The sequence below is a fragment of the Balaenoptera physalus genome, assembly GCF_965194825.1.
Source record: "Balaenoptera physalus genome assembly, chromosome: 17".
NCBI lineage: Eukaryota > Metazoa > Chordata > Mammalia > Artiodactyla > Balaenopteridae > Balaenoptera > Balaenoptera physalus.
Window position 1 is genome coordinate 4,667,200 of NC_138895.1, and position 13,820 is coordinate 4,681,019.

Below are 13,820 nucleotides of genomic sequence, written 5' to 3' on the forward strand. Positions count from 1 at the left end.
AGAGGAAAATACCAGTTGCTGGAATCAGTGTTTATCTTGTTTCTTTAAAGCTCTTCTGCTCAGATTTTACTCTGCATTTTTCAGATAGTAAAAATAACAGCTGTTAACAGCTAACCTGTTTAATGTGCTATAAGATAGAGAAAGAAAATGCAGTATTAGAATATATATGCATAACATCCTCATAGCTGTTAATGATTCAGCTATATCAGTAGTTAACATTTGATCAAATATTATTTAAGGACTGAGGTATTCCTCATAAATATGGACTATCTGAAACTTGTTATATACATCTCATTTCCCCGCAAGTAATGTAAAGATTATCTCAATCACATTAAATTGTAGATTAAATACATACTAGATATATAATGCTTGGCATGCTGAATGTTTGGAATTTTCCTCCCAAGCTTATCACTTTTGCCGTATTATGCTTAGGTCTGAAGTTGGTAATGTGAGGGGCTGTGAATTTAGTCCAGGTTGATCTTTGCACCTGGAAAATACTGATGAAAAGGAGCTGAGAATTTAAATGCAATTTACATCTTCAGAAAATCAGTGGACTAGATTTTGTGTAGGTATGTGGAGGGCGTGGGTTACCTGTGGGTGTCTGTGTGTGAGGTATGGTAGGGAGTTATGTAGATGTGTTTGTGTGTCTACATCTTCAGTAATGCTGAGGAAATTACAAAATTAAGATATTCTTAGGAATGAGATTATGTTGATAAGGTTAGTGCAGAATTCCTGGTGTCATTTTGTGATGTAAGGAAAACCCTATCTTCCATTAGCATGCTCTACAAGACGATAAATAAGAATGACCCTATCAGAAAATGAACGAGTCATACAGTAAAGATGGCAAACGTCTTCTGAATGCGTTCACCTCAGAGGAGGAGTTGGGCACACTGACATTTCAGAGTGGGGTTTATCGGGAACATCTCCTGTCAGCAGGAATGAGGGCTGTGTGTTTAAGCCACTACCCTCTCGTGCTTACTGCATACTTCATCCTCGATGACGAAGACTTGAAACTTTCTTCCTTCTTAAATGAAGGAAATTCTCGGTAATTATGCTAAAATTTTAACCATAAATATGGCTTTCTCTAAATCCTCCCTATATGAATGTCTTTTCATTGACATCAACTTCCTTGGTCACCTCTGCCTGTTGGGTGTTACTTGTCTTTTTATTAATACAGCAAAGCAGAATCCTAAGAAAAAGAACCTTAGTGACCCCTCCAAGCCCCACCTGGACCCCACGCTGGCTCCCTTTGACACTCAGGAGGTGTAGAAACTACCTTGTTTCCCAGCAGAGTGGTGACTTTCTGCATCTGCCCTCGGGAAGAACAGGCAAAGGCCAGATCCAACGTGATGGAAACACTCCCCAGAATAAAATGCCTAAAGGAAACAAGAAGAACTGAAGACATAAAACCACCTGAATTTTTAGGGTCAAAGAGATGGCCTTATAGATGAGCCCAGAACACCGATAACCTTGGTGTGCAGTGACATCCCTGCCCATCGTGAACCCAGCACATGCACGAGACACGTCTTCTTGTTTAGCGCTCACACAGCCGTGAAGGAGGTACGGTTCTCTCCACCTTCAGATAAAGAAACTTGGATCAGAAGCTAAGTGGCCATAAGAATCAGAGGGGAGAAAATACTTCCCAGTTAAATCATAATAACACAGATGCCAAGGAGACAAGACTGCTTGGCCTTTGTCTTCAAGTATGCAAAGGGTCGTTTTCCAGGGAAAGGCCATCAGCCATCCTCCCCTCCCCCAGAGTAGACACGTGCTATAATGCAATGTGAAGGATCTGGATTAGACTAGGAGGGCAGCTCACAACCATGAACTTCTCGACTCTGTCTACCCAGTAGATGGCTGCCAAGAACCATTCAAAAGCTAACTTGTGGGCTTCCCTGGTGGCGCAGTGGTTAAGAATCTGCCTGCCAATGCAAGGGACACGGGTTCGAGCCCTGGTCCGGGAAGATCCCACATGCAGCAGAGCAACTAAGCCCGTGTGCCACAACTACTGAGCCTGCGTGCCACAACTACTGAAGGCCATGCGCCTAGAGCCCGTGCTCTGCAACAAGAGAAGCCACCGCAGTGAGAAGCCTGCGCACCGCAATGAAGAGTAGCCCCCGCTCGCCACAACTAGAGAAAGCCTGCACGCAGCAACGAAAACCCAACACAGCCAAAAATAAATAAATTAATTTATTTTTAAAAAAAAGCTAACTTGTGGGGTCACATATCAAGGCGTCCCCTCGGCCTCTCTGACCAGCATTGTAAGTTCCCAGACTCCACTGGTGGGTTGGATGGAGCACGGTGGAAGCATCTTGTCAGATCCACTGAGTGAAGGTGCAAAGGCAGCCATTATGAGGGCCCTTCATGGAAGGCAGACAGCACAGGCTCACGTTGCCATCATAGCGGTCTACGACCAAGGGTGCAATTCAGTGCCGCCCAAGTTTCTTCGGTCCTGATTTTGATTCAGGGACATCTTACACAGCTGTCCCTCGTTGGGGGCCTCTTTGTCTCCTGGGGTTCAGTTTCAGACCTGAGGCCTCACGTCTACCACATCATTAGTTCTCACCAAAGGGATTGTAACTTCTTACAGAATATTTCTGTTTTAAAACCTCTTCCCTTTTTGAAACTCACCTAAGGGTGCTTAACACAAGAAGTAACTCCAAGGCTCCTGTCCTGGTAGCTATTAAAAACACACACAAACCAAAACACCTGCACAGAAGAGTTAACTTGACAGTTTTGCTCCTGTTTCTGGAACACAGTGACTTTTCACTGGAACACAAGTCCTTCTTCATGTCATTCTAAATTTCTGTGGAAAAGAACTCATGAGCTTATTCTTTTATATTTATTTCTCAATTCCCTATGCAGTTTACTAGATTAAAAGACACAATAGTCTAGCTTCTTTGAATAATCCCTCGTCTGTCCCCACGTGTTAGAACTGAATGACAAATACGACCAGTCTTCCTTTGCTTTCTGCATTGATGTTCTGTGTCTAGAACAGCTGGTATTACCAGTTAGGTGAGAGGTGTTTGGGGCTGTTTGTCAACGTGGACAAAATTCCCTGCCCTGAGAAGTAAATTATTATGAAACCAGATCTCCCTGGAGTCAAACCTCTGGGGAAGCACGACGTGGAATTGCACGATACGGGTCAAACGTGGAACAAGAGCTGAAGCCCTGAAGACCTCTCTCAGGGACTCACTCTATAACTGGAGGGCTGTTGTCCGCACAGCCCACATAGGAGATAGCCGTGGCAGAGGGGAAAGAACGTGACACTGAGGTACAAATTTGTGTTTTCATCCCACATACACGTGGGGCAACATTTTCTTACCATGTGGTGTGAGGAACCGGTGGGAACAGTTGTGTCTCATGGTCCGCATTTCTACGCACACCCATTGGGCCTCTTCTCTTCCAACCTTCCCTTCCGGCAGCTGATAAAGAAGATGGTGAAAAAAAATAATAATGTGACAAAATGTGGTAAACCATTTACATATTGACAAGATGGAAGAGAACCAATTGTGATCGCAAAGCCTCTTTATTGTCATCGGGGTTTTTTTGTTTTTTTTTTTTAATTTACTTATTTATTTTTGGCTGTGTTGGGTCTTCGTTTCTGTGCGAGGGCTTTCTCTAGTTGTGGTGAGCGGGGGCCACTCTTCATCGCAGTGCGCGGGCCTCTCACTGTCGCGGCCTCTCTTGTTGCGGAGCACAGGCTCCAGACGCGCAGGCTCAGTAGTTGTGGCTCACGGGCCCAGTTGCTCCGCGGCATGTGGGATCTTCCCGGACCAGGGCTTGAACCCGTGTCCCCTGCATTAGCAGGCAGATTCTCAACCACTGCGCCACCAGGGAAGCCCCCTATTGTCATCGTTTTTCAGAGCACAAACTTGAGAAAAGCCCGGGCTGACTGAGCTGTGGACATAAGACTCCTGATGTCCATCACTGCTGATTTAGACAAAGTAGAAAACTCTCCTGATGTTGTGTAATACTCCTAATAGAGCTAATGTCTGTTAAATAGCATAAACCATTGTGTGCTTCCAGCTGGAAGCAAAAACTGATATGATGTAGGCTCTTGGTCCGTCTCATGAAAATAACTAATTATAAAGAAATAGAATTTGAGACTTTCCCCCCAATTCAATTTAACACACTTTGGTGAATCCCAGCGTGAACAGAAAATAGTGCTCAATGGTGAGCTTCAGTGATGAGTGAGACCCTCCAGCCTTGGAGGTCTGGAACAGAAGCCAACACAGAAACAGATAAACCCACCCAGTGAGGTAGCTTCCGTGTTGGCGGCATGCACAAGTCGGGTGCAGGGAAGGATTCTCGGTTGCGGTCATCAAGAAAGGTCTTCTGAGGTGAGATACATTAGCAGAGTTTTAAACCACAACTGTAAGTTTCCCTAGTGGAGAAAAGCGATAAGGTCATTCTAAGAAAAGGTAATGTGAATGTGCAAAATGCATTTCAGGCCAAGAGCGCTACATATGCAAATACACTTCTTATCAGAACGCAGGGCATTTTCCCCATCTTTGTGTCTTTACATATGTACTTCCCTTGGGCTTTTTTGGAAATTTTTGCATGTTCTGAATTTTTAAAATCCTGAAATCTTTTGTACTTTCATGTTACCCATATATATAATGCTTGTATAAGTATATATTATATATATAATGCGTGTGTTTTGGGGTAACCTAGGAATTTTTAAGTAGTCAGATAAAATTATTATAAGGACTTTGACTTTCTGGTCAACTTTCTTCAAGCAAGAAGGCAACCTTTGTATTCGGTGATGTATAGGTGTTAAACCAGCCCCTGCGGCTCTGGTAACCCCTACCTTCCCCCTGCCACTGTCCTGTGCCATAATACTGTGATGGGAAAACAAAATCACCTTTTATTTCTGTTCCAGAATCAAATTTTCAAATATTATTCATGGAAGGAATGAATGAAATGGGACACAAAGGAAAATATACAAACCAATTTCACATAAATCAGTAAAAACTGTGGCAAAGCAGCTTAGGAATGTTGACCTACAGTCAACTTGATCAAGACACTTATAGCAGAGGAAAGCTTTAGATTCACAGGGAGGGAAAATATAACATAAATCCATATTATTTTTTTAACTTTTATTTTATATGGGAGTATAGTTGATTAACAATGTTGTGTTAGTTTCAGGTGTACAGCAAAGTGATTCAGTTGTATGTATACATGTATCTATTCTTTTTCAAATCCTTTTCCCATTTAGGTTGTTACATAATATTGAGCAGAGTTCCCTGTGCTGTACAGCAGGTCCTTGCTGGTTACCTATTTTAAATATAGCCGTGTGTACATGTCAGTCCCAAACTCCCAATCTATCCCCGCCCCCGTTCCCCCCAGTAACATAAGTTCGTCCTCTGTGTCTGTGAGTCTGTTTCTGTTTTGTAAATAAGTTCATTTGTGTCATTTTTTTAAGATTCCGCATAGAAGTGATATTGTTACGCCACTCAGAAGTCAATTCTCGAGAGACAAGTGTTGGTAGGAAAGGAAAGGTTGCTTTATTTCGGAGGCCGGCACCCAGGGGGAAGGGCGGACGCCTGTCCAAAGGCCGACTCCCCCCCCCCGACACTCAAGGAGCAAGAGCTTTTATAGACAGAGGGAGGGGCTACACACAGAAACAGCACAGGCAGCTCTGACGGGCATCTTGAAATTGGTCATTGGCTGTCTGACCAGCGTCATCTCGATTGTTTTAGGTACAGTTAATCTTCAGTTCCAGGGTCGGTTTGTTCCCATTTCTTTGAGGCCAATTCTTGGAATTATGGCAGCTTACGTCATGGCTACAGCCTGGTCATCATGTAGTTACCTTCTTCCACCTGGTGAGGGGGTTTCAGTATCTGTAAGACAGCTCACAGGATACGGCTCAGAATGTTATCTATAGCCCTTAAGGAGGAACTACAGGTCCTTGACTATGCTTAAGGACTAAACTATTATTATTTGGTCTCCTTGGACTGTTTTCCTTTGTTTACGCATTTTCTCACTTCTCTGATTAAACGTATTCTTTGGCTAATTTTCTTCCACAGACAAAAGGCAGGCGGAGGACATGGGGGGGGCGGGGCGGGGGCGAAGAACAATAGGGTCCTGCTCCGTTTCAGTATCATGTGGTATTTGTCTTTCTCTGTCTGACTTACTTTGCTTAGTATGATAATCTCCAGGTCCATCCATGTTGCTGCAAGTGGCATTATTTCGTTCTTTTTAATAACTGAGTAATATTCCATTGTATATATACATATTACATTTAGAAGTAATTAAAGTACCAAGTGCTGTGAAGGAGAAATTGAAGCATGTTCAGAGAGTGACCAGGGTGTCAGGAGACTTGGGGGGTCATGGGACACCTGGCTGGGTACACTAGGAGTTTTGGAAGGGAGGGGAGGAAAGTGGAAATCTCTGGGGACTCTGAGGTGCCTTCCAGTATTAGAAAGGTTGTGTAGAAAAGGTGAATTGGATTTGTTCAATGTGACCCTCAGGGGATGAACCAGAAGCAAAGGTGATGCAGGAGCACCAGTTTCAGAAACTGTCTCCCTAACAGCGCTGGCCTGTTACTCAAGGACCCCATCTTGAGGACTTCATCACTATTCATAAGGAATGAGCACATCATGACCCAAAGAACAAGAAAGCCAGAGCACTAATTAGATCAAGGACTATGTCACTTTACTTTCTTTGTAGTATCTATACCCTCTGGTCTTTTCTCTCCATAGGATAATTTGACTTCTTTTTCATGGTATTAAAGAACAAATACAAGTTTGTCAGAATCAAATGTGATGACCATTCAGAGACAGCATCTTTCACACCCAATGGGAAATGGCACTGGCTTTCAGGATTGCCAAGCTTGTTTTCATTCTCATGCTTTTCCAAAGACTTCTGGAAAATTAATATGCAATACTTAAGATCACCACATTGGTGATTATTATCAGGAAATTTTCTTCAAGCGGTGGGGTAATTTTATTATGGATTCAATACACTGTTTTTTTCTTCTTTTGTATAGCTTTGAAATTTTCAATAGTAAAAGTTTTTTAAAAAGGCATCAGGAGGGTTTACAAACACATACGTCCTAGAACTTGACTTGCATCATGCCCTTGGAGACATCCATCTGCTGAGGACCATTGAGCACATGATGGAACTGACCAGGAAGGGTGTCTGTAGATTATCAAAGTAGCAAATCCCTTCTACACCTGTGTCTCACCTCCCCCTTCATATTACAATGCAATGGAATGCCTTTAATGAAGGCGAAAATTGCAGTGACTCCTCAAAGTGAACCTTTAAGAGTAAGGGCCAGCTTGGGGCCTTAAGTGATAAGCCACTAAGGTAGTTGTTTCCTGGATGTGCTTGCACATATATGGTGGTTTGCAGAAGAGAAAAAACAGCCCTGGTGTTTGAAGGCTTAGTTATCACTCCGGTCTTTCTTTTTCTCTGTGTTTCCTTTCTAGGTATTTCCACACGATATACCTAGGTATTCGAAGTCGACAGAGCGGAGAGAATGACCGGTGGAGGTTTTACTGGAAGATGGTCTACGAGTACGCGGACGTGAGCATGCTACACCTGCTTGCCACGTTCCTGGAGAGCGCTCCCCAGCTGGTGCTGCAGCTCTGCATCATCGTACAGACTCACAGCCTGCAGGCCCTCCAAGGTAAGGGCTTGCGATTCACTTTCTGCATTTGGGGAAAGGTGGTCGGCTCCTTTTCTCACAACCCGAGGACCGTTCCAATACCCTTTGACGCAGGTCACGGTGCTCCGTATTATTGTCGGCCGCTTGACACCTGTATTTGTGAATGATGCCTGTTTTCTTCTTCGCCATCACTTATCATGGGTAATTTACTGAAAGACTTTTTTGCCCTCAAGCTGCCCTTCCAGTAGGAAAAAAAATCCTTATGATTTTACACTTGCTCAATATGAGAACAGAATCCACTGAAGCTTTCTGGCTTGTACGATAATTTCCAAAAATTTGAAAAAAGACCTATAGCCCTCTCTAATGTTGTATGTATATTAACTATTACGTATCTTATATACATTTTATGTATAAGTTTATATATATATAATACATATTTGAATATTAGGGTAATTGCCACCATTTCTTTTTGATATTAGGACACAAAAGGAGAGAGATTAAAGGAAATGATAAAGATTACCTTAATATTTTTAAAAAGAAGGTCATATGGGAAAATGTTGTCAGTATTTAATAATGTATTGTTTATGTAGTACTAAGTTTTATAAAATGAATATTACAGTCAGGTTAATATTTTTGGGTTTTGCCATCTTGGTTGATCATCTCATCCGTAAGACGATTCCATTGATAACAGATCCGCCCCGACGTTTCCTTAGGGCCTGCTGCTGAAATCTTTTCTAGAAGCAGATTAGACAGACCAGTGGGTAGACAGGTGACTACATGGGTGGGGGAGGATGGATAGGTAACATTTTCTACAAGGTTTCCTGGTAATTTGTCAATCCTGTAACCAAACAGATGTTGTTAAACAGGTAACGTTCTGTAATGTGCTCGTTTTGTTTCAGTCTCAGCAGAGCCTTGCTGTGACTTGCTGTATGTACTGGGCCATCCTCTGATCTGATCTGCTTGGTCTGGGGAATCTCTACAAGGTCCTTACAACTTTTTAGAGCAAGGAGCACATAAGCCTGGGCTGGGTACTTTACTAATTGGAGGGAGGGGGAGGCGTATTACAGGAAAAGAGAGATAGACTGTGTGCTGGTAGCCAGTGGGCCACTGATTTATGAATTCCTGGCCCAGCCCTGGTTCCACATGAGAATAGCTTCAGTCCAAGAAGATTGAGAAAGGAGTCAAAGAGGTCCAGGGGGTGGGAGTCTCCCATGCTAGTAAGCAAAATGGAAGAACGAGAAAATGGATGTTAGCACAGAAGCAGAGGAGAAAAGCTTGGGGGAGGCGAGCTTTATCCACCTCCCCCATGTGAATTATCCGTGGACGAGCCTCTTCAGACGTGAGACACCACACGCTGCACAGGGAAGCTCCGGCTTTGCTTATCTCACTTCCTCGCTGTGAGACCTGGTACAAGCCACTTAACCTCTCTGGGGCCCAGTTTCTCAAACTAAACTAGATGATCTCCAAACTCCTTGACAGTGCTATTCTACCGCTGCATCCTTGAATGCTCAGTACACTTACGGGGCCAGGCATGTGCATCAGGAGGTGGTCTGTACGTGAGGATACAAATTCAAAGTCAACATCGAATTGAATCTCTGTCAAATTCTCATCTCCAGAAGAACTTGGCACCCCCTTGGTATAGTTACACACCTGCGAACTCTCTGGAAGAGAAAACCCCAGGCACAAGTGAGGAGTGTGGCAAGCCACCTTCCTGTGTGGCCCGAGATTCCTGAGGGTCTCTGCTAGTTTCCTAAAAGATCTGCAACATCACAGAGAAGTTCTTATCCTAAAGATGATGGAGACGGAGAAGGAAAGGAGAGGGAGGGTGTGAGAAAATGAGATCACCTTTTCCGTTTGAGAGCTTTATGTAAAGTTCTATAGAAAAAAAAAAACATAGAGAAAAGACAATTCTTTGTCTTTATCAGATTATTCATCCTAAACATAGGAATCAAAATATGTGTTTCTTGGAGTTGTGGCTCTTCCCTGACGCCTGGTGTCCCTAGCTTAGCGGCTAAGCTCACTGTTGCATCAGGTTTGCTACAGACTTCGGGAGCGGGACCTTGTCCTTGGCCAAGGCAAGCCTTGCTGTCAAAATCAGAGAGCCGTGGGGAAAATATGTCCTGTGTCACTCCCAAGGTGGTCAAAAGACAGTTAGATCCAAAGATCACTAGGATCAACGCAAGTCACTGAGCACAGGATGAGGAATAGGGACACTGAGCTGATCTTATGGTTGCCATTTTTTAAGCAGGGAGATGGGCAGAAAGTTGTGTTAAAAGACCAAAGAGAGGAAATACCTGACAGCAAACAAGCACCACAAAACCTCCAGCAGACGAAGACCAGCTCAGGCAATGCCATCTCAATCCTCTTGCATTTTGAGGAGAAACTCATCTGCAGAGAGAGCTTCTAAATTCAGCCCTCTGCTGACAGATGACCCCACTTACAAATGAACCAGCTTATAAATTAAACTGATGTGAATTATAAGAACTGAGCCTTTCCTCTCTAGGAAAAGAAAAATGAATGTGATAGAACCTAGTCTGACATCTATTTTCACATATCTTTATGGTAAAAGATTCTTAAGATTTATATATAAAAGCACAACTTTCTGCAATGAATGCACATAATCAGTGGCATGAAAGCTGTGAGGTATTTGCAAATAGCTCTGAATTTAAATCTTCAAAATATTCTTATTTAGCAGGTAAGAGTGGTCCTAAGTCTGCAAGTTATTTCCGTAAATGACTATGTCTAAAATTATTATTTTTAGGACAGAAAGAAAAATGCTTTCTTAATCCAATTTCAACCATCTACTGCTCTCTGATGGACACTCTTTTAAAACCAATTTAAAAATCAAACAAGAAGAAGTACAACATTTAAAACTGATGCTGAAAAATTGTATTCCTCTTGTGGAAGTTGGTGTAGCCCTAAAACCCTGTCGGCTGTGAAAACCCTTTCTCAGGGCTCCTTACTTATTGAATAATTAAGTCAGAGAGGCCTCGCTGTACTGGAGGCCGACAGGCTCAGTGGAGAGCTAAGTAAAGCGTAATTGTTTCTCAGTTTGTCCTGTCCCAGGAAGGAGAATTCAGCTCCTGTTCTGAGACCAGGAATCAGGGCCGAGCAGAAACTTGAACATGAATATCCAGTTCTTTCCACTCGGCACTGCCACCTTTGACAGAATTGCTGCTCTTCATTGGCTCTGGCGTTTCCCTAGGAACATCTGTCTCTGGAGAGCAAGAAATACTCAGGGAGCCTCAACTGTACCCGCACAACTAAGACAGCACGTGGAACGTAAGGCAGCACGGCAGCCTGTGCTTGGAGCTTCCAGTTGACACTGCGTTACGTTTCCAGTGCAATCCCATTTCCCCACCTGGAGAGAGAGCGAGAGAGCAAGGCAGGCAGGAAGGACAGGAGGAGGGGCAGAGAGATGTAGAAGGACTGTGTGTGGTAAGCAGAGATGGGCAAAGCGCGCTGTTAGTCTCCGTGTAGAGGATGCAGCCCTCCGTGTTAGAGATGTAAGATGCGGTCCAAGGCCTGTCAGTCCTATTTTCAAGCAACATCTCAAACCCATCCAGGACATTTGATTCTATCTCTTATAGATGGTACAAGCAAAGGTAGAAGGTTAACTACCTTCTACAGACCGAAGTTACCCCTCCTTATACAAGGGCTGGTGGGCTGGAGGGTCTCTGGAGTCACTTTCAGCTTTGTGATGCCCCGAGCACTCGTCTTTGGCTGTGTAGACCGGCTGGCAGAGAGGATACTGACCCGTGCGGGTACCGCGGGTACCGGTGTCCGCAGGCCCTGCCTATACGGCCGCGTTGCTCAGAGCCGCGCCATGGGTGGGGGAAGCCCGTGCTCCTCGGAGCGGCCCGGGATGCCGTGCGGGGTCACCGCGCACACGCCGTGAAAGCTTCTCAGCCAGAACGGGTGAACCACGGCCCAGGCTGCACGCAGCACAGTCACCTGGCTCTGACGGCCAGGTGTGCACGCCCGCGCCGCACAGCCTTCGTGTACGAACAGCGCTTCCTCGAAGGAACCGTCTAGGTAAACAGAAGAAATCAGGCCCTCACCAGATGCAAGTGGGTGCCTACCTAGCAGCGCAATTGTTTCCACTTTTTCCAGACGGCTTTAGTTCTTCATTTCCAATTTCCACCTCTACTTGCCATTGTTGGAAAGTCTCATTTTACACTCCCTGGGTATTTAAGCTGCGGTGCACAGAGTGAGTTAGGAACAGATGCTTTCCCACAGACCGTGTGCCCAGGAAAGCTTTGCTGAGCAGGAAGAGACAGCTACACCTACCTCGATTCCGATTTCTTCGTGTCCAAAACCCCCATGGTTGCCCGTTTTGCCGACAGTTTAACCCGAATACTTCGTGAACGGAATTAAGCAAAGGGGGCTGGAAGAAGTTTCTAATTATTCTTTTCCTGTCTTGCATCCCACGAGACTACAGGGAAGTCAGAAGTTAAGGGGCTCTCCTTAAACAAACACCGTCCCCAGCCAACCACGGTAGGAGACACCTTGAGTGTGACAACTGTCTCCTTTGTCACATCCTGATGAGGACTTTTAAGACCTAAATCATTGGATTTCCAGTTGCTCCATTTTATGGTAAAGCAGGTGGAGACACGCCCGGCTACCTTCCCGAGGCTGAGGTTAGAGAAGGAACCCATCGACCCCCAGGCCCAAGTCCTCTGTGCCGACTTCCTGTCTCTGCACCCGGCTCCACCCGTGGATTTCTGCAGAGGAGGGAGAATGCCGAGGAGAGTGTCAGCCTGTGAGTGGGACTGTGTGCTGTCCCTTTGGATCTGTCTGTTTTTCCGTTGCTATTTTCGTTAAGTTCATTAACACATTTATCAAATGTCTATTGTGTGCATGATGGTGCGTGAAGGGCTGTAAAATTTGTCCTAAAAACAATTCACTTTTTATTAAAAGTTTGTAATGTGGCATTATAAACAACGTGGCAAAACATATTTAGAAAGGTCTAACTCATCCGGGTGTATTCCAGAAAAGCTGTTCCGTCTTCTAGATGGGATGAGAGAAAACGAGAGCAGGTCTAGGTCCCCGTCCCGCACAGAGGGACCACACAGCCCCTGCTTGAGCCCATTCTTCACTAGAGGGCAGTTCACGCTGCATCACGGACACTACGTGGAAGGCACGGTCATGGGCGTCTAGCCCGTCACCACCTGACGCGTGGGTCTCTGATCCGTACCACCCCCGCTCACCAATGCACCCTGAGGCTCCACCATCCCACCGGGAAGGCTGCTCATTATCCCAAAACGGATGCGGCAAAAGCTCTCCTCTCCAGCGCTGGGCAGGCAGTTCTCCGTTCCCTCTGCAGAATGTTCTTCCTGATGCCCTTAGTGCGTTGAACGTCTACGCCAACCGGGCGATCTTGGGTCCACAGGCCCAGTTGTCTCCTCAAGTTGAGCTGAACACTTAGCAAGGGTCAGTCTGGTTTTCTGAAGCTGCTTATCTCAAGGTTCTGGTTCTGGTAGTCATTTCGCTTAATTAGCATTTAAACTGATGAAATACGAGTGTGAAAAGAGAGTTGTTTCTATGAAATCTATACTGATAGCTTTGGAAAACGTAGATCAGTGGGCAGTGCGTTTCCAATCACGTAGCGTTGGGACCCCTCTCCTGCCCCCTGGTGTCTGGTCCGAGGACGCTGCGGGTCGGAGGGCTGCACCTGCCCCTTGGCTCTTCCTTGCACAGCCCTTGCCAAGAGCTTATGCACATACTTTAATGTTCTCCCACCACCCTGGGACTTTTGCTGTTTCATCTCCGATCATCAGCTGCTGTGTCTTGCTTTTTGTGTGTCCATTAGAATATCATCCCCAACCAAGAACACAAAACAGGTTAGGTATCTCAGAAAGAAGGGATTTAAATCACAGAATCTACTCCACAGGAAGATAAGCGGACAAAAAGAGGATGCTTATACAAGTCTGGGATTCTTCATTAAAGGAAGCAGCTCCCAGCCCGGGGGCCAGAAGAATCAGGAACGTGTGCCCAGGTCTCTGGGGAGGGGCCCAACCTGGCGAGTGCTGGGTGACCAGAGGGGCCAGTCTAGCCGCTGCAGAGGCTGCCAGGCAGGGATGGAGCGACGCTCACAGAAATCATCTTACTGCTGAGGGCCCCGTCCCAGCTGCTGCTTCCCCCGCTGCGGTGAGGCTGCGTCCGGCGGGCCCCAAAGAGCCAAGGGCTGGTGGCTGGAGAAGTC

At 45.3% G+C, this 13,820-nt stretch overlaps 1 protein-coding gene across 1 annotated transcript in view; it reads left to right on the forward strand.

The window, feature by feature from the left end:
* The window catches only part of XKR4 (XK related 4), a 363,695-nt gene that overhangs the window by 213,563 nt on the left and 136,312 nt on the right, over window positions 1-13,820 (forward strand). Inside the window, exon 2 of the mRNA XM_082433008.1 lies at window positions 7,437-7,636. Within this exon, the coding sequence (XP_082289134.1) occupies window positions 7,437-7,636 (200 nt within the window). The remainder of the gene's footprint in view (window positions 1-7,436; window positions 7,637-13,820) is intronic.